The 23,746-nt window shown below is 45.2% G+C and overlaps 1 protein-coding gene across 2 annotated transcripts; it reads right to left on the bottom strand.

The window, feature by feature from the left end:
• Positions 1-12,845: 12,845 nt before the first annotated feature.
• On the bottom strand, positions 12,846-22,819 carry LOC139282469 (RNA-binding protein 38-like). 2 transcript variants are annotated; one of them, XM_070902199.1, is made up of 4 exons: positions 22,406-22,819; positions 20,207-20,339; positions 19,647-19,701; positions 12,846-14,616 (listed from the first exon to the last, which is right to left on the bottom strand). In XM_070902199.1, the coding sequence occupies exons 1-4, from the start codon at positions 22,616-22,618 to the stop codon at positions 14,274-14,276; spliced, it is 744 nt and encodes a 247-aa protein (XP_070758300.1). In that variant the 5' UTR covers positions 22,619-22,819; the 3' UTR covers positions 12,846-14,273. The 2 variants fall into 2 exon arrangements, with proteins under 2 accessions (XP_070758300.1, XP_070758301.1); XM_070902200.1 differs by having other exon boundaries at positions 20,216-20,339.
• Positions 22,820-23,746: the final 927 nt, after the last annotated feature.

Raw genomic sequence — 23,746 nt, 5'->3', positions numbered from 1 at the left:
TTTGTTGGGTTACGCAACAGCAATGCCTTTTTTTTTTTTACTTGCCAATGCTATTTTTCTTGTCTTAAAGTGTGTCTACCTATAAAATCACACAAGCTAATGTGCAAATATGTAAAATAGCACACAATAACTTATCTTCCTACTATTCTGTGAGTTCTGTAGAAGCTGTTGAGAAGCTGTATTTTCATTTTTATTATTGAGCCACATTGTTTGTCTTTATTTGAAAGTCAGTGCAAGTGTTAAGTTCTGGCACATTTCCAGATAAGTAGTGCCTCATCTTACCCCACTTTTCCTTTAACTGTGCAAAGCTTTCCTCTATACTGAGTCACCACTAGATGGCAGTCATTGTCTTTTGACTGACTGACAGAATTTACATAGCAAAGGGCCTGTGGTTGACATGTGTGTCCTGTCTTCTCTTGAAGATACCCTCGCTGATCTTGATCCCGGGATAAAGCAGGAGACTGTGTGTCTCGCAGTGTGCAGCTGTGTGTGAGGGTCACGCGGTTCACGACACAACAGTCGGACATGCTTCTCTTTCACCCACCATCACATGGCATCCAATTCAAAACGCACTGGGAAGTGAGTGGGTCATGTGCCCACCAGTGTCACAGCTTTAACAGCCATGTCGGCAGTGCCAAATCCTTTTTCCTAGTATTGTTTATATTTTTTCTCCATCTCCTCATTGTTTGTTTTACTCCCTGTGCCCAAGAAATAGCCTCATATCATGTGACTTTCAAAGTCATTAAGCTTTGGCATTACAGGAATGTTTACAAAATGAGGTGTAGAGGAAGGCTGCCATCAGGATGCTAGTTACTGTCAAACAGATGTTTAGCGAAAATACATTTCTTTTAAATATAAGACTATAAGGCAGCATACCACTAACCATAACGACTAGGTTATATTTTGTATGCACATGTGTATATGCCCTTAGAGGAATAATACAGCTAGACCATCTTTTCAGAAAAATGGCAGACTGGTTGAAAATAAAAGCTCTTGTTCAGCGTCCTTGAGCAGAGCTCAGAGCCTACAGCCAGGCTGGAGGCTCCAACAATGGTCCAATCATCATGTAAAACCCCCTCAGTTTAGGCCGCTGTCCTCTACGCAAACTCATAATACCATCAGCCCCATGTGTATCAAAGCTTTTAATAACATGCAGACCTATTGAATCCACCTCACAGGTGAATGGGAGGCTGAATGGAGAGCTGTGGCGGCCCCTCGAGGCTGGGCGTATCGCACACTGCTTTTGTTGCATTTGTTGTCATTAGACCTAAACTGAAGGGCAGGTGGGTTTTGTGTTGATACACTGCTCATACACGCTCAATGATGCTCGTCCACTTGTTTGCACACCCCGTATTGAGCTTTTTAAAAGGCTAGCCAGGCTCCTTTTGACAACCCAGGTGTTGAGTCCCTGAGGGATGTATGAGGCTCTAACTTCTCCCTCAGCTCTCTCCTCTCCCTGTGTGAAATTCAGCTACGTGGTGAGCTTCTTCACTCCTCTCTGTTATGGCCTGTAAACCTTTACGGCTGTTTAAGAAGAGGGCTCTCCGCTGGAGGGTCTGGGTAAATAACTTGAACTTCAGTAATCGGGCACAAGGCGTGCAGCGGCTGCAAGTCTGGAATCTTTTTTCTATATCTCTTCAGGCAATTACGAGAAGACAAGCAGAGTGTAAATACAGTTCTGTCATGTGGGCAGGCTGTGTGCTGTGTGTTACGTGTTTACATGAGCGCACACACACACATACACACACACACACACACACACACACTCATCTATGCTACTATCAACCCTGATCTCCTGTCAGTGGGGGCTTTTCTGTCCATTGGTTCTTTGTTTTGCAAGTTTGTATGAACTATGTTTTTTTCTCCGGGGCTCTCCTCCTACTCCACCTCCGTCCCTGCGTTCCTGAGCTGGCACTGACCTTGGACAGAGAGAGGCTCTCTCTCTCTCTCTCTCTCACACACACACACACACACACACACACACACACACAGATACATAGGGGTAAAGGGATTTAACATAAATCTGTCGATCCTCCGTCCGAATGCTATGTCAGCTTTCATGCTGAATTGAGATTGTGTGTGTGACAGAGATAGAGACAGAGGTTGAGACAGCTGCTGAGGCCGGCTGGTCCACTGAGAAGACCCTCTGTCCAGCAAGGCCACGCCTCGGCTCTACTCCCGCACAGAGAGCTATTGTCTTCAGCGCTGCTTCCACCATTCTGATGTCATGGTTTGTCCCTCCCCAGAGGGCTGCTGTTGCTGTTGTGGTTAAAACTTGACAGACCTTTTAGCCTGCCGTCAGAGGCACAAATGACTGCATGGATACACAAAAACACTCCTGTGCTCTCAACATTTTGACCACTCCTTCACCTCTGCCTGCTTTGAATCTCATTTGCTTCTCATTTGCATGGCAGTTGACGCTTTTCTTGTGTGACTCCTGAATTTGGCAGCTCATATGCAAATCTTCCTCGTTCAGCCACACCTGACTGGGCTTTGCTCATCGGTGAGGTAAAGATAAAGATTCTTTAGGTCCCCTTTTCAGCCTGTCATGCCTCCAGGGTATTTTGTCCAAGATAAGCACAGCCACAGACAAGCCATTCACTTACAGAATGACAGACAACAAACCCAGCCAGACAAGTGTAGTCTATATGTCTAAATGGCATTATTAGTGGCATGGCTCTGTGGTTTGGTCCACCACTTTGGTCCAGACTAAAATATCTCAACAAATACTGGATCAGATGCAGAGAAATTGTGTACAAACATTCATGGTCCTCAGGGGACGAATCCTACTGATATTGTTGAACTCCTGACTTTTGCTCTAATGCCACCAACAGGTTGACATTTTTGGTTTCTAGTGAAATATCTCAACAACTATTGGATGGTTTTGCCATGAAATTTAATGGCTTTTCACTTATCCTCTGAAATATCTCATTTTTACATGGTTCCCAGAGGATGTATCCTAACTGGTGATTTCCAGAATGTACCTCTAGCGCCTCCATGAGGTTGACATTTGTGGTTCTAAGTCAACTATGGGATTGTCATGAAATGTTGTAGACATCCATGTCCCCCTCAGGATGTCTCCTAACCACCAGCACCGTTATCAGGTCAAAATTCTAATATGTCCTGTGCTAATGACAACACAAAATGAATGACATACCCATCGGCCTCAGCTATACTTTGTGTTTAGTGCTTATTAGCAAATGTTGGCATGCTACCATGCTAAACTAAGATGGTGATCATGGTTGAAATTACAGCTCCTAAACATCAGCATGTTAGCATTGTCATTCTGAGCATGTTGCCATGCTAGTATTAGGTTGGGGATACAAGTGATTATGTTCGTGGTATTTAGAAGATGTAAGCAAAGACGAGCATGAGGTTTGATTGCTGTTACGCCCAAGACCTACAACACAAGTCGCTATAGTGAGTAGTTAATATTCTCAGCCCATGTTTGCTCAAGGTTTTATGAGTCTTTAGTCAGTGTTTTGTAAAGACTCAAGTCAAGCCAAGTCTGCCACCAGCCCCCATCTGAAGCTAATTAGCACCAAAGCTTTTTCTCTTTTTCACCTCTGTCTCAGTAGCAAAGTCTCCTGCGAGCTGGCTCGGTGCCATCAGTGTTTGACTACACTTTGTTAGAATCACCAGGCAATAAGTAAGATAAGAACGAGGGAGGTAGGTGGATAAGAGTGAGCCATGTTAGAGTGCTGTTTGTCATTGGCAGTAAATTTGGACAGCAGAGGTCAAAGCTCTTGAGAAATATGCTTCCCTTTGGAGATAAGACCAGATAACAGAAGAATGTAGAGGGGACCTATAAGAGGACTATATATATATATATGGACATATTTTACACAGATTCAATGCAACAGTGCCTGCCTCCTCAGCCTCTCCATATAGTGGGTAAATTGGAGCAATGGGACAGGAAGAGACCCATCCGGTGGTTGTGGGACATCAGGGGGCCGCCAGTCTCCTCTCCATGGGGCTGGATGGATAACATGCCCCTTACCCGGGCCCTCCTCCGAGCTGTAGGATGGTGGGGCAGAGAGAGGACATCGCGGCACTGTGGATAACAGTCATTGAGGAGCGAATGAGACACAATGAAAAACACTTCTCTCACCACCCACCACTTCTCTGTCATCCTCCCTCCATCCTCTCCCCATCTCTCTTTCGTTTCCTCTGCACTGTTATTATCACCCAGATCATTATCACTCTCCCTCCCCTCGCTGCGATAGAGAGGAGGGCCTGCCGCCCACATGGCTTTGGTGAGAGATTTCTAACAGCGGCAGCACAGGAGGAGGAGGAGGGTGGGGGGAGAAAAAAACGAAGAGGCCCAATAAAGTCCATCTAAATATAGAGGCAGCGAGGCCTTTTTTCCCGTGTCCTTATAAAGAGCTGCTGGTGGATCCGGGTGGACTATCCTCCTCACTGTACCGAGAGCTGATCACTCCCTCCAGGATTGGGAACATAACTGTTGGTGCATGGAAACACACACACACACACACACACACTCGCGCACACAAACTTGGCTACATTGTTTTATGAGAGCGAGAGCGAGGACAGGGAGCTTAGTGAGTTTTTTCTTTACACGAGAGGGCAAATCATGTTTGGTGGAACACACTAAAATAGGAGAGGTTTGAGGAAACCTCCAAACAGAAGTGATGGGAGAAATGAGTGATGGGGGAGGTTCCTGCCCTGAGAGTTCAAGACTGAGCTTAAGAAAGATGATACAGATGAATTTATGGCCAAAAATATCTTGATGGATGGATTATACATTTAAATTTATATCAACACAATCTCCAGCTTCCATCCAAAGATGCCCCTTTTTGGCTCTTTCTCTTCTCTAATCCCATCTCACCTATGGTCATTGTGTGTTTCTAAACTTGGCTCTGTGTTAAAGGAACAGTCTGAAATCTTTGCAAATAGGCTCATACGCCTTCTTCCTGTGACTATGTTCAGTAAATATGAAGCTGCAACCAGTAGCTGGTTAGCCTAGCTTAGCATAAAGACTGGAAACAGGGGGAACATCTCTAATGACTCCATCCTGTACCATCCTGTGTTTGCAGCTGAATGAAACAACTTTACAATTGACAGGTTCTTTGTTCTAAATAAAATAGAGTCGAAGCTCTCCATTGTTCAAAAGAGAAAATACCTTATCAGTTTTAAATGATCAGGCTGCAGTCAGCAACAAAGAGGTGACCTCTTCAGTCAAATTAACAAATCTAACAGCTGCATCATCGATGTAAGTGACTAAGTGATTTACTCCCTTATCCAATGCACTGTTGCTGTCCGTCTGAAGTGCAGTTATCAGTGACGACCTCTTCTGTTTTTTGTTGTAGTCGTCTGTGAAATCAGCAGCTGCTTTCGACCATTAAATAACAACATACATTACATACGGGTCACGCACTGGTTAACACAGACCACAGTGTTTCAACAGGAGACACAGAAGCAGGTTACTTATAGTGCACTTATTCACACAGAGACACACATAATGTTTTCTACGCTCACAAGAGGTCATTTTCACAGCTGGCATCGCATGCCAGCCGTGACAGCAAAAGTTCAGAAGTCAAACAGAGGGAAAAACGTTCACTGTGTGTTTTTAAATCCTCTTTTACACCTGTTGCTTACTGTCCCCAGCGGTGTGTATGTGTGTGTGTTTGGGGCCACACACACACATTGAACATGCACACACAAACACACACACAACGTGGTTTCATTGTGGCTGTCTGAGCTGAGACTGTGCACTGAAGGCAAGCTCGGAAAACCCGAATAACATCACACACACACACACACACAGACTCACACACACACACACAGACTCACACACTGAACATCAGCACTTGTTACGTAAGAGCTCCTCTTCCACACAGACAACTCAGCACAGTCTGACAGAGTCAATGTCAAACTCTGCATGAGAGAGAAAATGGGTATAATTCGTGCGTGGCCTCAGTTGCTATGTGCACAGCTGAAGTGGATCGATTTGTGTGTGTGCGTGTATGTGTGTGTGTGTGTTTGTGTGTGTGGGTGACTGTCAGTTTGTGGTCGTGAAAGCCCCACTGAGAGGGGAAGCTCAGCTGTCAGTAGTTGTCAGGCGCTAGGCCTCTCTCTCTCTCTTTCTTTACTGATCCTGTTGTAGTTAACCTTGCCACCCCCCTTCCCTTCCTCCTCTTTTCTGCCCCCCAACAGCGGCTGGCTGGGTTTGAGGTTGAGGTGGGTGTGTTTGTACACGCATGTTGGCCAGAGATAAGGAAATGTGGCACTGGACCAACAAACCTCCCTCTAGGCTGGACATATTACCAACACACACACACACACACACACACACACACACACGCACACACAGCGAAGAAGTGTCCGACGTATTGTGGGCAAAGGTCAAGGCATTTATTACAAACTCTGACCTCTCCTCAGCCCTGGATTTAGCCCTTCTAGTCTCCTCATGTCCCCTCTTGTGTTCTTGCACTCTATGCACAGCTCTGTCTCCACATTAGCAGCTCACATGCAGAATGACACAGAACAAACACCCTCTCTCTCTCTCTCTGCAGAGCTTGCTCCACGTTTGGTGGGGGAGAAGTCATCTCTGCGTGTGCATGCCGACACTGCCAGACTGGTGTGGCGTGGTGTGAAGTGGATGTGAGGAGAGGATGTGAGGCTGGCGCCGTTGGGAGATGTGGGGGTGGGATAGGGGCTGTTTGTGAGGCGAGTATGGGGTACGGGGCTTGTGATTACAGCGCAGCTCTGATGGACGTCCCCGGGCTCTTGTGCTTGAGTGAGACACACTCAGATCACATTACACAGCTGGAGACCTGGATGCTCGGAGGGAAGACGCCAAGTGAAGACTACTACCGTTCCGCTAATGGGAGACACATTCATGAATTCACAAACAGGCACACACACAGATTAATAAAGTAAACTATAACCCACAGATGCCAGCTTCATTGAGATACACGTAATCACTTCCCTTCACTCAGAGTGCAACCTGTTCCAGCTGTTGCTGTGTCTGCCTCTTTCCGTCTCGCCAACTAATTAAACCCCCTTCACTCCCATTAACTTTGATAAACTTTACCAAAAGTATCAGTCCTGCATGGGGGCTATCTCCTCTGGCTCATCTCATTAACACCAGCCGCAGCAGAAGTGCCAGAAGGAGCAGGAGGTGTGAGAGTGGTGTGTTGGGGCCATCAGAGCAGCTGATAGGATACAGGCCTGCTGTTGGATAAGCACTTGTTTCTGGCAGAGCCCTGAAAACTCACACTGATCCACAAATATCTCTATATCTCTCTGTTTGTATCGCACACAGACTCCACAGCCCTTTCCAGTAACATTGTCATTCCGGTAACTATTCCTCGCACCTTAAGATGTCCAGGTATCATGAGTCAGGGTCAACACAGTATGTACAGTATTTCAGAGATCATTTCTCAGCAGAAGTAATGAATGGTGAATGTAATATACATTAACAAATATTTTTTTTAGTTTTAGCAACATTACTTTCTCACTCCACTGAATATAAGACATAAGGATTATTGCTTCTTTATCAGGGAGTGAGTGATTGGAAATAAGTGGTGCAAGTGCAATTGCATTCTTTTGATGGCCACTTCGCAGTTAAAGGGACACTGTGTAACTTTTGAAAGAGGAAATAAAATTCACTTCAGTCTCATGTGGTCTGGACTACTGTTAGAGTGCGTTTTAGCATTTATGTTTACATAGAAGACAGAAGTATATTGACTCTGACTCTGCTATGTGCCCAGTCTTACTGGCTGAACCAGCTGAATTCTTCGCAACTCATTCAAAAGATAAGGTTGCTCGGCTTGTTGGAGGTTTTTGGCAGCTTTGCACCCAGCTGAGCTGCTTTTAATCCTTATTTCCTCATCTCTATTCATTGCACAAACGTTTGTACAGGTTTGCAGAATCCGTGTAACATAGGAGTGGTTGTTTGGAGTTTGTCTTTCATACCTACATTCCTTCGCTTATTGTAATTTGGGTAAATCCTAAACCTCCAACACCTCATCAAGGTGAGCGACACCTTCTAAAGCACCATTCCTTGCAATGTGGCGGCATCACACAGTTGGGATCATGGTTAATCACAGCACAGTTATCCCAACTGTATAGAAATCCTTCCTTGGTGACTCTGTCAGCTACTGTTCCTCTCAGCTGCAGTTCCCTTACAGTTAATCTCATTTCTCTGACTTCTCCCTAGCTTGGGGTGTAATATATAAACAATGTTAATACACCAAGTAAAGACAAATTAGTATGTAGCAGTTTATTTAGTTTATGACTGCTGACAACAGACTGTCTTCATTGGTTATCATGCCATCATTCTGTTCTAACAGGGAGCAACCTACCAACTCTCTCTACCTCTCGTTCAAACCTGACTCTCTCCAGACCAGACCATGTTATCCTAATGGGTTGATGGCGCGGGAAAAGAGCGTGTGATTGGTTTCTGGGGTCTGGTCATTGGGTAAATATAGCCTGTATCTGAGGCCTATCAGACACCACAGCACCAACACTCCTCAGGCCCAGACAGTGGGACTGCACTCTGACACAAACACCAGAGGATCTAGAGACAGGGCCAGTCAGGTGTTAGATGCTTGGCTTGGGTTTTAGGGGGCATTTAATAAGGGAGCATTTGCATGAGATAATGTTAATGCACAATCACTGCCCATTACAAAATAAGGCGCTCATAAAATTACTATTTATGATTCTCTATAAAGCTTTAACCTTCAAAGGAGATTAAACAAGAGGGATTCCCTGAGTGCTCATTCATGTGGCTTATAAATTCAGTGGTATAACTCCACTTTGTTTAGATGTAATTAATCCTGCTGTTACAAATGTGTACTGTGTAGACAGCAAGCCAAAACAAAATTCAGGTCCAAAGCCTTTATTTATTATTGTAGTTTTGTCAATTAAACCTATAAATGATGTTCTTCAGTATCACAGTATTTGTTATACATGAATGTATACAGAAAAAGAAATCATATTTTTTTTATCAGTTCACAGTATTTAACCCTCACACGACCAATTAACCACTTTATAGCATGCTATTAAATTATGTGTAACTGTCTGATAAAATCAAAACTTGGATTCAGATTCATTTGAATTTTGGGACACATTTTTAAAAGGAACTACATTAATGATTACAATGCCTGGCTTTGTAGATGAAATCATCAAATTAGCCAACTAGCTTAGTTTACGGTTCACCGGTATGTGGAAAAATGTACCTAGCTACCCACCAAGAAAGATAGCTAACTAGCTAGATAGATAGGTACCCAGATAGCAAAGGTTGTTAATTCAACGTTGAATTGTGTTTAGAAAGGTTGGTATTTAGTTGAGGTTGAGAAATCTACTTTAAATCAACATTTCCACAGAGGTCACGGCTTAAATGTTGATGTCAGATGCCAGAATCCACCTCAGGTCAGTACCACACCTTATGGTCGCTGACAACTTGTAAGTAATGGTATGTCATGGGCACGACTAAGCCCCAAACAACTCACCTTTCTTCACATACTGACTGCCCTCAGGAGATAATTGGGGGAAAGCACTAGTCTGTCAGAGTTCATGTGTCACAGTTCAGCTCTATTGTAATTCTTGAGGCCACGGTTGTTGGTACTTTTGAATGGGTTTGTACATTAAAATTCAATTCAATACAACAACTACAATTTAAGTGCATTACATATTGGACAGATGTTACTTATGTCCATCTCCTTAGTCACTCCAACCAACCACTCTCTCTCTCCAGTGTGTTAAGGTTGGACTGTCTTCCACCTCTAGAAACAATCTACTGTCAGTTTACGTTTATCAAAATTCACTAAAATTCAGTTAATTCAACATCAAGCACCACTAGATTACTGTAGATACTTCTACCTGACAATACTTCACTCTTGATTCAATAACTACAATAGCAACTAACTTTACATTTGGCTGTGCTCAGGACTGAGACACAAATATAATGCAATATTATCCAAAGTGTCGAAAAATGGCACTACATTACCTACAATTAGGAAGAAACATGTTCTCTTTTTGCTACACCTCAAGTTTGTATAATCATTTGGATTACACAAACTAGTTATGTTATCAAATTTGATGACGTAACTAGAACACATTTTTACATGACGCTAACTCAGGCCAACTCCGACCATGAAAACAAGTTGTGTCTTTGCCTGGTTGTGATTAAAGTTGAGCTGAGGTCTGATATGGTGGGACTGTTTTTATGACAGTTCTGAGGAATCCCTTGACGTCAGAGTTACACGACAGAGCGAGAAGCGTGTGGAGAGTGAGATTTGACTGAACCCACTTTGTATGTGCATGTGAAAGAGAGACAGCGGGAGAGAGAGGCTGAGAGAGAGAGAGAGAGAGGCCTTATGGTGACTCAGCACAACAAGGTCTGCTGGGCCTGTGTGACCTCGTTCATCAAGCTGACACCCGGCTCTGTTTCTGCTCCTCTCTGGTGTGATTCGCAAAGGAGGACGCGAGAAGGAGAAAAAGATGGAGGGAAAGAGACGAGAGGGGAGAGACGAGGAAGAAGGGAGGGAGAGAGAAACGACAGCATGTGAGGAGAAACAGGACCAGGAGCATTGAAGTGGGGAAGACAAGAAGAGATGTTGGGGGGGGGGAGAAACACAAACGACGAGCAGAAAAGTTGAGTAAATAAATGTGTGAGTGAGATCACAAACAGAGAACTGGGAGGTGAGAAAGTAAAAGATAAACAGTGACAGAGTGAAGAGAAGGGGCGGGCGGGGGGGGGGGTGGCAGCTGCCTCACTACAGTAACAACCAGTAAACACGGCAACAGCAAGGACATCAATTCTGTTAAACGCAAGTGTGTTTAAAAATCTGTGACATGATTCAGCCATAAAAACTGCAACTTGTCCTTTGTGTTGTCAGCTTCTACAGCAAGTCCGGACGCACTGCCATGGCTTCTATCAAAGCAAAAAGCTGATGTATTTTACGCATCAACACACCTCCACTGAATCCGTTAAAGGGGCACTCCACCAATTCTCCAAGTCAGTTTATTCATCACACTCTACTGCGGGTCTGCGGGGTCTTTCCAAAGTCTTCAAATGTATGAGAGAAAGCATGCAGTACAAACTGGAGGTGTGGGGTTTAAAAGATGTGGACATTTACCGGGCAAGGAGGATCGAAAAAAAAAAACTATATCACGTTGCATTATGGGAAATGTAGTAGTATTTTCTGGCCCATACGCCACATTTCCACACTCCAAACACTTTCGGTATAGTACCCTTGAAATCAGTACCTAAGAGCTCAGACCTTTAAGTCCTGGGTTAGGGGTTAGGGCTAATTCCGCTCATGTTGACTTGTAAATAACCTTCTCGACGCTAGAATGCCATGGACACTCACCAGTTGTGGACATTGGAGTCTTTACAATCTTTTGGCCTCTGCCCTTTCTTATTAGCCATGCTAACAGTGTGGCTCTATGGAAGACAATGTCTGTGTCTTAGTCAGTCAATCAACTTTGGTCCAGCCTGAAATCTCAAAAACTCTTTTTTACATGGTCCTCAGAGGATAAAGCCTGCTGACTTTGTCCCCTGACTATTCCTCTTGCACCAAGGTTCACACTTGTGGTTTTGAGTGAAATGTCTCCACAGCGTTTGGATGTGTTGCCATGAAATTCAGTAGACATTCATGACTCCTCAAGATTAATTGTAATGACTTTGCTGATCCTCTTACTTTTAAGTAATCATCAGGTTAAAATTTTAGTTTGTACAACAGTTTGGTTTATGACCAAATATCTGCGAAACTATTGGAATTCCCATCAGCCTCAGCTGTAATTTGTGTTCAGTGATGATGAGCAAATGTTAGCATGCTAACATGCTAAAATAAGATGGGGAACATGGTAAAAATAATACCAGCTAAACATCATTAGTTTTGTCTCATTGTGAGCATGTTGACGTTAGCCTTTAGCTCAAAGCCCTGCTGTGGCTACTCCTCACAGAGCTCCTTGTACGGCTGTAGACTCTCACTTTTATCTGTCTCCCAAACCTAATTGTGGGGAGTACCCCTTTAACAACTGATGATGATGATGTACAAACAATCGTGTGAACTGAAATGACAGTTAAAAGGGGCATGGTGTCATTTAAGTAAGTACAGAATTTCATGAGTAAATAAGGTCTTAATGGAAAGAAAAGCACTACAAAAACATCTATTGAACTCAAGGCCATATTGTAAATCATTACTGGGAGGATAAATTACACCCTGGGTGAGGACAAAAAGATGATGGATGTGTTTTTGTTTCCAACAACCTTGCCTGTGTTTTGTTCTCCTAGGCCTAAGTGGGGTTTAGAAGTGACATATCTTCTGAAGTAGCTGATGTAAGCACAAACATGTAGAGACGCTGCTGGGAAACAGATCTAGCTGAGCTTGTTTAGCAGAAGGTAGAAAAAACGTGCAACCACTTTCTGACAAACTCCTTTTTTTCCTCTCCTTACACAAAACTCTCAGCAAGAAAGAACGAAAGCAAGTGTGTTGGCCAAGGGAACACCCAGCACCCCTGGCAGGTGGTGGTGTTGTGGCTTGATAAAAGTCTGGGCCTCCTGACCCCCCTCTGCCTCCTGCACAGGATCTAACAGCACACACAGCCTAGATAACAAGCACACACATAACTGAACCCTCTCACCCCACAGGGTTTTCACAGTATCATCACAGCAGGATCTGCATTTCAGTTTTGTTGTGAACAACAGTGATGCTGCAATAACACATACTGTAAACACAAACAACTCAACTGGAGGCATTTTGAACATTGTGGGTGACAGGATTATGGTCCCTTTTTTTGACTTGTTTTTGGTGCTTCATCTTAACAATCAAAGAAGAAGTCGAGAGGCATCTTTGAGTACAAAGTCTTTATTTTAATTTTTTTTTTTGGTATGGCTTCTTTGAAGGGACTGTAAAATTGTATTGAAAAAAAATCTAGAGATTTTCTGACGCAACCAGTCAAGGATCTACAAACAAGCATCTACTGTAGTTGCCGTGCACCCGGGCGAATCCACCTGACATGGTGACAGGACAAAAAAAAAACAACATGAATACAATACCTGTGGATCTGCAGGTTAAATGACATCAGTGCCACAACTATAGTCATAGTAAAAAAAAAGAAAGAAAAAAAAAAGGCTATTTTAACTTAGTACCTGATATAAATACCTACATATAAATATTGTAATTGTACTTGATAAATGAAAACATTTTAAACTGCTGTACATGAATGTCCTTTTGAGAGCAACAGTTTGTGACAATCTCAGTGAGAAAAGGAGAGAAAAAAGAAATACACTTGTGTTTGAGCTCAGTGTCGGCTACCTTTCAACATCGACACACAGCGCTCCTGGTCCCCATCGCCCACATACTGCATGTGATTATCTACATCCATTTGAAATCATTAAGACCCAAGAAAGCCAGATTAATGTGACTGACTGCTGAAAGGCCACTCACAAAGGGCTCTCTGCACTTGGTTCTGTGGTGGAGGGGAGCACTTGAAAAATCAGGAGATTCAAAAAAGGAGTTTCTTTTCTTTCTTTTTTTTTATTAAGGCCTCTTAAATTAAAAAGGATTTAAAAAAAAAAAACGTGTAGTCCTGACATCACAGTCTCAAAACAATGGAGCTCCCACTGTCTTATATACTGAAACTTTCTGTTTGTCCTTGAGGAGAAATCTCTCGTCCTCCTCTTGCGTGGAGCTGAGCGCTGGACGTTTGTTCATGGGTCAGTGCTCCACCTCACTGTGGATGGCACCAGGATGGGACCACAGAGTCAGAGGCTGAGAGGCTGGCTGTATGCCTCCCCAAATCACCACCCTGTCTTCACCCTGCACCCCCACATCTCTGACTGCCCGCCAGTGTCCTAAAGCAGCAAGGCCCTTTATATCCACCCCAGATACTCTGGAGTCAGGAGGAAAGAGGTGTTACATGTCCCAGACAGCTCTCATCAATATGTACCATGGACAGACACAACTTCCACTGATTGAGCCAACAACATGATAACATTATATAACATAATAATGGCATACAAACAAACATTGACATTAATACAATAATAAAGGGCGATAAAAATAATAATAATAATAATAATAAAAAATGTGTCAGCTCCTGGAAGCCCTTGCAAGCGACCACATACTTTATGCTGTTTAGCTTCCCAACCTGAACATCGACAGTCCTTCAACCCTCCCGCCCCTTTTACCCTTTAACCAATGAGCAAACGGCGCATCCTGATCATATAGTGCAATAGTCCCACCCTTTTTCCTGAAAACCTGTTCTGCTCCCTCTTCTTTGCTTCCTTCACCGACTCACTGCATACGGTCCGGCTGGATGTGCTGCTGTGGGGCGTAGTGTAGGAAGGCCGGTGCCGGGCCAGCGGCGGAGGGGAGGGTGGGGTGGACGGTGGCTGGAGCTGTGGCGGCGGCTGTCGGACCGGTGGTGGCCGAGGGGCTGGTGGCATAACTATAGCCCAAGAAGCCAGCAGGGGAGGCGGCGTACGGGTACTGCTGCTCAAAGGCTGCCTGGGCGTACTGGCTGTAGGCGGCGCTGTAGTCCAGGTAGGGGCTGGTGCTGACGGAGGAGGAAACCTGAGTGGGCAGCACCAAGCTGGGCTGCACAAAGGCTTGTGGGTAGACGTATGGCTGGGCCATCCTGCACAAAGACAAAGACCAAACAGGGGAGAGGTATTAGACGGAGGAGCTGAAGCACCAGAGCAGCGAAATCTCAGGGCCTGGCTTCTATTGTTTACATTGCTCCCAGAGGGCGAGCATGTTGGGAATATAAACTCTCTGTAGGTGTACCGAACTTGGCGAGCACTCACACAGATATCCACTGTTATTATAGACTACATAGACTAGCGAGGCAGAGGAGGTTAGAAGGCGAAGGTGACTCAACCCTCCATTGGTGTGTCAGTTAGTGAAACCTACAAAACCTGTTAGGTAGGGCCTCCTGAGGTAGATGGGAGGGGAGGAGTGGGGGAGGTGAATGATAGAGTCAGCCGTTACTGGCAGGTTTTCAAGCTCAGGCATCAGCAGAGTGTTTTAACAGCTGCTGCTCTTCACTCGCTGAAGACACACACACACACACACACACACACACACACACACACACACACACACACACACACACACACACACACACACACACACACACACACACACACACACACACACACACACACACACACACACACACACACACACACACACACACACACACACACACACACACACACACCACACACCACACACACCACACACACGGAGATAGACAAAAAAAGGGAAGTGCATGAAGGCTGTGCAGAAGTTGCAGTCTCCTAGTTCTCACATGGTGTGTAAATCTCGCACAGACAATCGCAGGTGACGATGCTAGCTGTGGGAGGTAAGGGTGGCGGGGGAACTCATCAGGGCTGGGTGCCAGGCTCCATGATGCCTCATGGGCCGGCTCCTGATTAGAGCCGTGGGGTCGGGGGACTGTGCCGTCTCTCCTTCTCTTTCGGTCTTTGCTTTGTCACTTTGTCCATGGAGGGAAAGGGAAGGGGAGAGGGCTTTAGACAAGTCTATTTTTAGCCAGGACTTGAAGTATCTCTCCTGGCTCTTCGCTTGTTGTCTACAGGGAGGAATGCTTGTGGCAAAGAGAAGACCCCCCTTCCTCCACTTTAAGGGTGATGTAACTGACTTTTTTATTGAGAGCCTTTACCCTTGATACTATGCTTTTGGGGGGAAAACATCCACAGACACACACTCCGAAACAAAGACATGATAGTCACAACAAATGTCGCTCTTCAGCTGCATCTCAGTGCTGATGATGGTGTTTAAATTTCAGTCTCAGCTTTTTACTACAGATTCAATCCAGGAGAGGATCAGTAGTGAGATGCAGCCATGAAGTCAACACGGCAAAAGATGGAAGCATGCTTGGATAGGGATGTCATCACGCTCTCAAACACACACACACCCTCTCCAATCCCCCCGCCCCTCCCCCCTCTTCCAGCCACCCACCCACACACACCAGTTACCACTGCAAACCCCAAAACATGCCTTAATAGGGAAAGAGTCACACCGCAATCAGCATAACCTCTTCACTTCATATCACACAAAAAGGGAAAAGATAAAAAGGCACTCCAATCCATCACAGCACACCGCACTGCACTCTCAAGCCATCACTGGCACCTTGGAGAGAGGCTTGCTGAGGGAGGGAGGAGGGGGGGGGCAGGCGGGCAGACATTTTCTGTCAAACCCCCCCTCTGGACTAGTCCTGTACTGGCATCTTCTGATCCTCTGCTGGTTTCACTGGTCAGCTGGCAGCAGAGAGCAGCCATGGCAGAAGGTTGGATAGGAGGATGGCAGTGATTATTATCAGCAATAACATTGAAAAAGGTCCTATTGTATCATTCAGTCAACACAGGGATGGGATCAAGAAGCATTGGGGGGTACAGAAATGTGTAATCTCACTGAAATTCCGAATAAAAAACAAGAATAAGAAATGATCCCACAAAAATACACAGAGCAGGGCTGATGACAGCTTTAGCTAAGAAACCGGCATTAAGGCCCAGTTTTTCCCACCATGAGGAGTTACAGTTACAGAAGCTGAGGAAAGAGGGGAAAAAAGTGATGACGTAAAACCAGATAACAGGGCCATGTAACCAGTAAGCATAAGCAAATGAAGGTAACCCCCACCCATGAGCGCAATCTACACTTTGCCCTCACAGTGCTATTGAGCTACTCACAAAGAGGCATTCACTCTCACACACAGCTTTCAAAGATGACCATACATGAACGCCGTGGGGCATATGTGCTTTCACTCGCGTCATGTATAATGAGCCTGCCTGCTCCGTGGCCTTGGCAGTGTGTCGCCACAGGCAGTTTGTCTTAATCTAGGCTTTAAATCATGTGACTTTGTGTGGGTAAAGTGGAATAGAAAATAACATAAATAATGTAAGCCTACAGGGACTTCAGGAGAGACGGAGCGCTCCTGTATTATGTCTTTGGTGTGCGCAGAGAGATGGAGATGTTGGCTGTAATTTTAGCTTTCATCTAAAAAGAGAAAAGAGGGATGGGGACCAAGGCAAGTTAGGGACAGTAGCGAGCTCCCGAGGGGGGGGGGGGTGCAGAGATGCCAGATGCCAAGTGGATGGTGGGACAGCGGCAGGGGAATGTGGATGACGGCCAGAAGATCATAGGTCAGCTGGTTTTTGTGCTGACGGCCAGTCGGTGTGCGTTTGACACAGTGCCACTCTGGTTGAGACACCAGAGAGACAGCCTCACCAGAAAACATCTGATGCCCCATAAATATTACAAATACAGGCCGAAATAATCATCACCATCGCGAAGGCCACTTAATGAGCTAATGTGAAAAACCCGGGCTATATCACACCGCGCGGCTAAATATTTCTATGCGATAACACGAATGACCTTCAGTGCATGACTCACTGCAACACAAAGTGTGAAAACAGACAGATTGGTCTGGGCGGGGGACTTAAACAGCACCTTACAATCTTACAATACTTGTAAGAGGACTTGATATTCCTCCCTTCCTTCCCTCTTTGTTTAAGAGGATTGTGAATATTCTTTGAAGGCAGGAGGGAAAAAAGGTGTTTTGTTTGGCACCTGTAGAGGTGTGTTTCCTAGGTAGCACACTGCCTCATTAAGTATTAGTCCCAGAATACATCCCCCCACATACCCTCCCCCTCAATCGCCTCTTTAACCCCCCCGCCAGTCTCACATTGGTGTCAGTTTTCAGTGTCTCTGTCTGACTTACTGGTAGTGGCAGAACTTTAAATGGGAGAAATTAAAGTAAAAACTAGAGCTAAAAAAGAATAAAGGACACATGTGACATGGGAAAAGGCAGGGAAGTGAACCGAGTGGAGGAGGTGATGCATGAGAGGAGATGAATCTGCAAGCACACCGACGACCCCCCTCCCCCCCAATCAAAACAATGTTCCTGGCCTCAGTGACCCCCTTTGGCCCTCACAGTCCACAGCATCTGCTGACCACAGCTATACACACACAGAGACACAGCAGCAAGTCCAAACCAGCGCACCACCACCACTACATGCAATGCTCCAGCACTGTTCAAAATCCCACTTCAGACCATGTCCTCGCACCATATGTTGTCGAGGGGTCTGGGGGGAGAAGAGAGGCTGAAAGAAAAGCCACTTGTGCGCTCTTGCATCTTAGGGAGGCCTGCGTCTGTCACCCGCCATGTAGAGGAAACTCAGAGGCAGACGGACAGGTGCTCCATGTGCCTCTCGTCTACGTCTCTAGGGTGGTGGTGGTGGTCATGGGAGATTAAGGGGGTGTAAAAGGCTGTAATACGAGCCAGCACCTGTCAGGCACATGCCTCAAAGCAGCACTGTGCTCCACATTTCAAACCCTCAGGGTTTTGGTGCAATCCATGCACCGGAGCACGGACATCAGGAGGGACTTTCCAGTGTCCTCCTAAGGTCTTGGAACATGATGGGACATGTCCCTAGTGGACCCTGAGATTAATCATTCAGAACTAGTGAGATCTTACAGAGGGGGATATGGCTCATATACACTTCTTGGGCCTTTTTTTCTTATTTTGCCCTCCCTGTTCTGTGATTACTCCATTATATATATTACTCTGCCAACTATGTCTTCAAGTGGATCATTTAGTTCATGAAATGTGCCCATTACAATTTCCCAAAGGGCCAGTTGACATATTGAAATAGCTTGTTTTGACTGAGCTGGGTTCAGTGAATTCTTGTCGTTTTTTGCCTGAAACAGTTAACTGGTTATCAATGTTTCAGCTCTACTCTGAAAATATACCTCGGGCAGCAACTAATGATTTCTTTCATTATAGATTATGTGTTGATCATTTGTTTCAATTAATGGATTATTTAGTCTGTGTAATGTTAAAGCTGTGAAAAATGCCCATGATGAATTGCTGTTTTGTCTGACCAACCAAAGATAGGTAGTGCAATCATTTGAGAATAAGCACAAAAAAAAGCAGTAAATCCTCAAATTTAAGAAGTTAGAATCAGCAAATGTTGACATTTATTATTGATAAATGACCTAAACATCTAACCGATCACCAAAATTGTTTGGTTTTCTGTTGATCGACTAATTAAATAATCAACCATTTGTCATGTCTTAACATAAACTGTCGCTGTTTACCATTTTGTGTTTCTATAAGCACTAGGTGTCACAACCTGTGCACAAAACCACTCGATGGAGTGAACTTGACTTCTCGTGGCTGATCTGAAGTTTTGTGTGCGAGATATGCACGGTGGCGATGGATTCTGAGAGCTGCAGGGGGCAGAGGAGAGACATTACTCCAGTGAAATGCTCATTAGCTGCTCAGCAGACCAAGGCTCCTAGACGCTATCCAGGCTGTTTCTACAACACAGCCACTCCTAGGAGGCCTTCTCAGTGACAGAGTCCCCTCATGTCAGGTACACAGGTCAAGAGCTTCCTGGCAGAAGCCAACAAGTCACACGTCCACCTCTGGAATGCTCTTCTATTACCACAGATATGCGAACCATCTCCCAGCCCCACAAGACTCAAATATGCTAATGGATAACTTCTGGAGTTGCATGTGGACATGGAAACTGACATGTACTTTCTAGAGGCCCTGTTTGTCAAAGAAACAGTAGCCTTGCGGCATCCCACAGAGCGTCATACAAGAGAATATACAACAAGCGCCCACTCCCGCTCACTTACCCATACTGCCTCTGGATGAGTGCTGGGTGAATGGGCTGCACTCCGATGGATATGCCTGGAAGATAGGAGGCCGGCTGTCAGACACACACATTTGCATTTACAGAGGAGGACCAGAGAACAATACACAGAGGGCATGGAGAGACAGAGGCAGTGTCTGTTTCAAACCTACCACAAATGGAACAACAGTTTCAAGATGCGCATAAGCAGTAAAACGTGCATGTATTTTGGAAACTAAACGTTATGTGGTATGTATATGTACGGAATGGATTATCTCAAAAAATTTAGCCTGACACACACACACACACACACACACACACACACATATAGGGATATGACATGATGTTGATAAGACAGTACAACCATATGTTTGTAAGGGGGATGTCTCCAGCCAGCCCAAGCACACAAACAAACGTGTTAAATGACCTGTTATTTTAATGTTATGGATATTCATATATGCTCTAATCCCTATTGGTTTATTAGGATGGAAGCACCATTATTTTATAGGTGATTGAAATGAACCTTGAAACAACATATACATATATACACATATATACATATACATATCTCACCTGTCTGTATGCTGCGGGGTTTGGCACCCAGGTAGGCCAGGTTGACATTGGCCTTCCTGCCATCGATTATGGGGTTGGGATCCTTGCAGGCTCTCTCTGCTGCTCCTCGGTCTGTCATTGTCACCTGGTGACAAGAGTCAGAGTCGTCAACAAGGTCTCACAAGGAAAAGAATTTCACACAAAAACTTTTTCTCATGTAACAAAACAGACGGCAGCGTGGCATCCTCGGCTGGTGACTCATTTAAGCAAAACAAAACCACATGAAATGCATAAAAACAGGACTAGGTCTGTTGGCCTTGTCATAAAATTCCCCCCACAGGCTTGCCACTGTTCACATTCTGTTTCTCTGAAGAAGAAAACTACAAACAAAGCACAATGATAAGCTTTGAAAACTGCCCACAGTAGCAGTAGCCAGCCACCTGATGGCCACTCAGCCATGGGCAGAGCTGCTGAAATATGGATCTGGGAAGAGCAACAAGGAGCTTATCCAATTAGGGACAAAATATTAAGGAGATTGGTATTAGTCCACCCCTCCTCCCCCCCTCCTGGCATTACACAAGCCCTTCTGTTTTGATTGCCACATTCTGCCAACTCAGAGGGTTCAGTCACCTCGGTGTGTGGACCGAGCAGCGAATGTAGGCCACGGCTTGCATTGTTCAAGTGGACGTTTTTAAAAAGCAGTATGCCTCTTCATAGTGGAAGGATCCGGAACAAAGCCCACTCCAGGGCCTGTGTTGTGAACACACAGGAAGGAACGAGGCTGTGTTTACACTGTGAAGAGCCTTGCTGTGGGGGGGTTCTACTAATCCACCTCTGAAGTGTGTTTAGAAAAAAGGTGCGCTCAGCTTTGGGGCGCCTCCCTCCCCTCCTCCTGCCAGCTACCTCGCCGACTGGAACGCTCAGAAAACAGAATTAGTGTGTGTCTCGTCCTGAGCAGCACCCACATTGGCCTGAGCCTGTTTAACCTGAAACACCAGCTTCAACACGCAGCCGTTTGATACCAGCTAGACTCACGGGGCAGCTTTCCTCACAGTTAGGGAGCCGATGTGTAAACACCGGGAACAATTGTCTTACAATTCAGCCTTTAGAAATAAACATGCACACATAACAGTTTTCCATTCCTTGTTTGGCCTGACAGTACATTAGTGCCGATGTGTCTTTCCAAGGTTCTGGTAAATATTTGCATTTCTTGCGTTGCTTCTGTTCTTTGTGTGAAAGAGAGAATGAATACCTTTCTGCCTGGAACAGGATAAGTCACCTATTAATGTAGATTTGAATTAGACACCACAAGGGTCCTTGGACATTTGTCATTAATCTGACCTAAAGCGGCTGTGGTCAAGGATCAAGTTGTGATTCATGTACCAGTAAACAGCATGTTTCCCCATCTCACGCCATGAGCTGAGACGAAAGCAGTCTGACTAGGCACAACTATATGTTTTATGAACTTCATAAAATGAATGATGAATTTGTAGTATACAAGAGAGCCAATTTGTTGCTGGAATTTCTCTCTCAGCAGCCAAGATGTGATGTAAATCATGTGCTACAGCTGACTGCTCCGGTCCTTGACAATGGAGGGCAGGGTGTGCAAGGTCAACCTCACCACTGCTCCAAAATAACCATATAAAGCAAGCAAGAAGTGCAGTCTCTCTCTCTCTCTCGCTCACACACACGCTCACACACACACACTCTTCCAAAGCCATAAGCTGGGGCTGCTCAGGGGTGAGTAAAGGGGGGACTTCATGGGGGGGGGGGGGGGTTTAGGGGGGGTGGACATCAGACATATGTTGAAATATAATCTTCTTAGTTACCCATCAACTTGTGTGATCCCTCATCCTCATTAAGCTAAAATAACAGCCAGCCAGGCGAAAAACAGAGATGCTGTGCAATTATGCGTGTAAGCTTCTGTGGGGGGGGATTACCTTTGACATATGTGAATGATTACACACAGCAGATATAACTAGTAAGGATATTTAGTCATATGCAGAGAGGGGGAGAGACACCGCCACATAAAGACAAGTGTTGCAGACACTAAAAACAAGCATGTGTTAGAGATAACCGCCAGGACCTAAGCTGTACGGCAGAAAGTAGCTTGTAATGTGGTTTGATGGTGTTAAAAGTTGTGAATGAGAGCAACGTGTTGGTCCCGCGGTGGATGTTACGGTGCGTGGCTGCAGTCTCGCTTGTACTCACAAAGCCGTATCCTCTGGATTTCCCGGTCTGTCTGTCCGTTATCACCACAGCCTCGTCAATGTCCCCAAAGGCCTCGAAGTATTTTCTCAGCGAGGCATCGTTCGTGTGGTACGGCAGCCCGCCGACAAAGATTTTGGTAAAAGTGGTGTCTTTCTGAAGCGGTGAGGGATGCATGACTTCCAGGGCTCCGTTCATGAACTGATGCAGAAGCATTGGTCAGCCGGGGAGAAGACCAGGGGCAGGCTGAAGACACGCTGAGCGCTTAACAAGGACCCAGCATCAGTACAACCACAATGGATATCTCGGTGTTACGCTGCAGCTCTCCTCTCGTGCTGGCCTTCGCACAAAGTTGTAGCAACCTGATGACAACTACGGCTCACACTGCGGGGGATCCTCCGGCCGCATCCACACTGGTTGCTTCTTCGCCGCTGTGGGAAAATGTGCCGGGACATTTTTATATGACATTAGCTGAGGCCACGCCCCTACCTAACTGTTGACCAATCAGCGTCCCCGCTGAGTGCCAACATGGGCAGCCGTTGGCCCGCCTCCCCCGGCGCTGCGCTGCACCTGCTTTTGTCCTTTACAACACAAAGAAAAAGCTACTAGAAAGCGCGGCTCTGCCACATGGTGCATTGTACTACTGTAATGAGGAAGTAATTGTCTCGGCTTCTGCCCTGAATAACCTTTTCAAGCTTTAACAAGCAGGAGTTAAAGTACGCTTATTTTACTGTGACTTCACTTTAAAAGTATGACATGCAGATATCGCCTGAGCATAAAGCAAACATACAGAGTTGTGTGATTATTGAAGTTATACCTTACAGAGCAGCGGACACAAAAGGACAGTGGAAAACACAATATGATCTGTTCATGCTGTTCATGTACTACATAAATCTTACTATTGTAGCCTCACAAATACATTCTATTGGTCTGAAATAGTGTCACAGTACAACATACCATGGTAGATTAATTCAAAGCAACTATAATGACCATATAGCAAGTTAGTGTGAGTATTTCTAACTCCTTTTAGGAAATGCAATATCATCGCTGTGTCCTTTTGTGAAATAGACTGGTTAAAGTACAATATGACAAATTTCATTGGGCCAGCTACAACAGGCCTATTAGGCCTTATTACCCCATCATAAAAGCAAATGATTGGCACATTTTGCAAAAAAAAAAAGGTACAAGTCTGTGCGTACTTCATCTCAAAGCTCTTATATTCCAGTGCCAGAGAGTAATGCTTTCTACATGTCTCTACATGCTACTCACAGACACTGATATCCTCTGTGCAGACTAGGGCAGAACCAAGGGTCATAAGCAACAGGTCAATCTAATAGTTAAGTT

Source organism: Enoplosus armatus, chromosome 3 (genome assembly GCF_043641665.1).
Source record: "Enoplosus armatus isolate fEnoArm2 chromosome 3, fEnoArm2.hap1, whole genome shotgun sequence".
NCBI classification, from domain to species: Eukaryota; Metazoa; Chordata; class Actinopteri; order Centrarchiformes; family Enoplosidae; genus Enoplosus; species Enoplosus armatus.
Note: the sequence above shows the minus strand (reverse complement) of the source record. Positions and strands in the feature narration are given on the sequence as shown.

What these genes read in the sequence shown, in the direction of transcription:
- LOC139282469 (XM_070902199.1), bottom strand. Translation starts at nt 22,618, where the DNA reads ATGCTTCTGCATCAGTTCATGAACGGAGCCCTGGAAGTCATGCATCCC. An exon ending in AATCCAGAGGATACGGCTTT is followed by an intron (nt 20,340 to 22,405) that starts GTGAGTACAAGC and finishes TCTTGTCACCAG; the next exon opens with GTGACAATGACAGACCGAGG. An exon ending in CTCATCCAGAGGCAGTATGG is followed by an intron (nt 14,617 to 19,646) that starts GTAAGTGAGCGG and finishes GTCTTTGTGCAG; the next exon opens with GATGGCCCAGCCATACGTCT.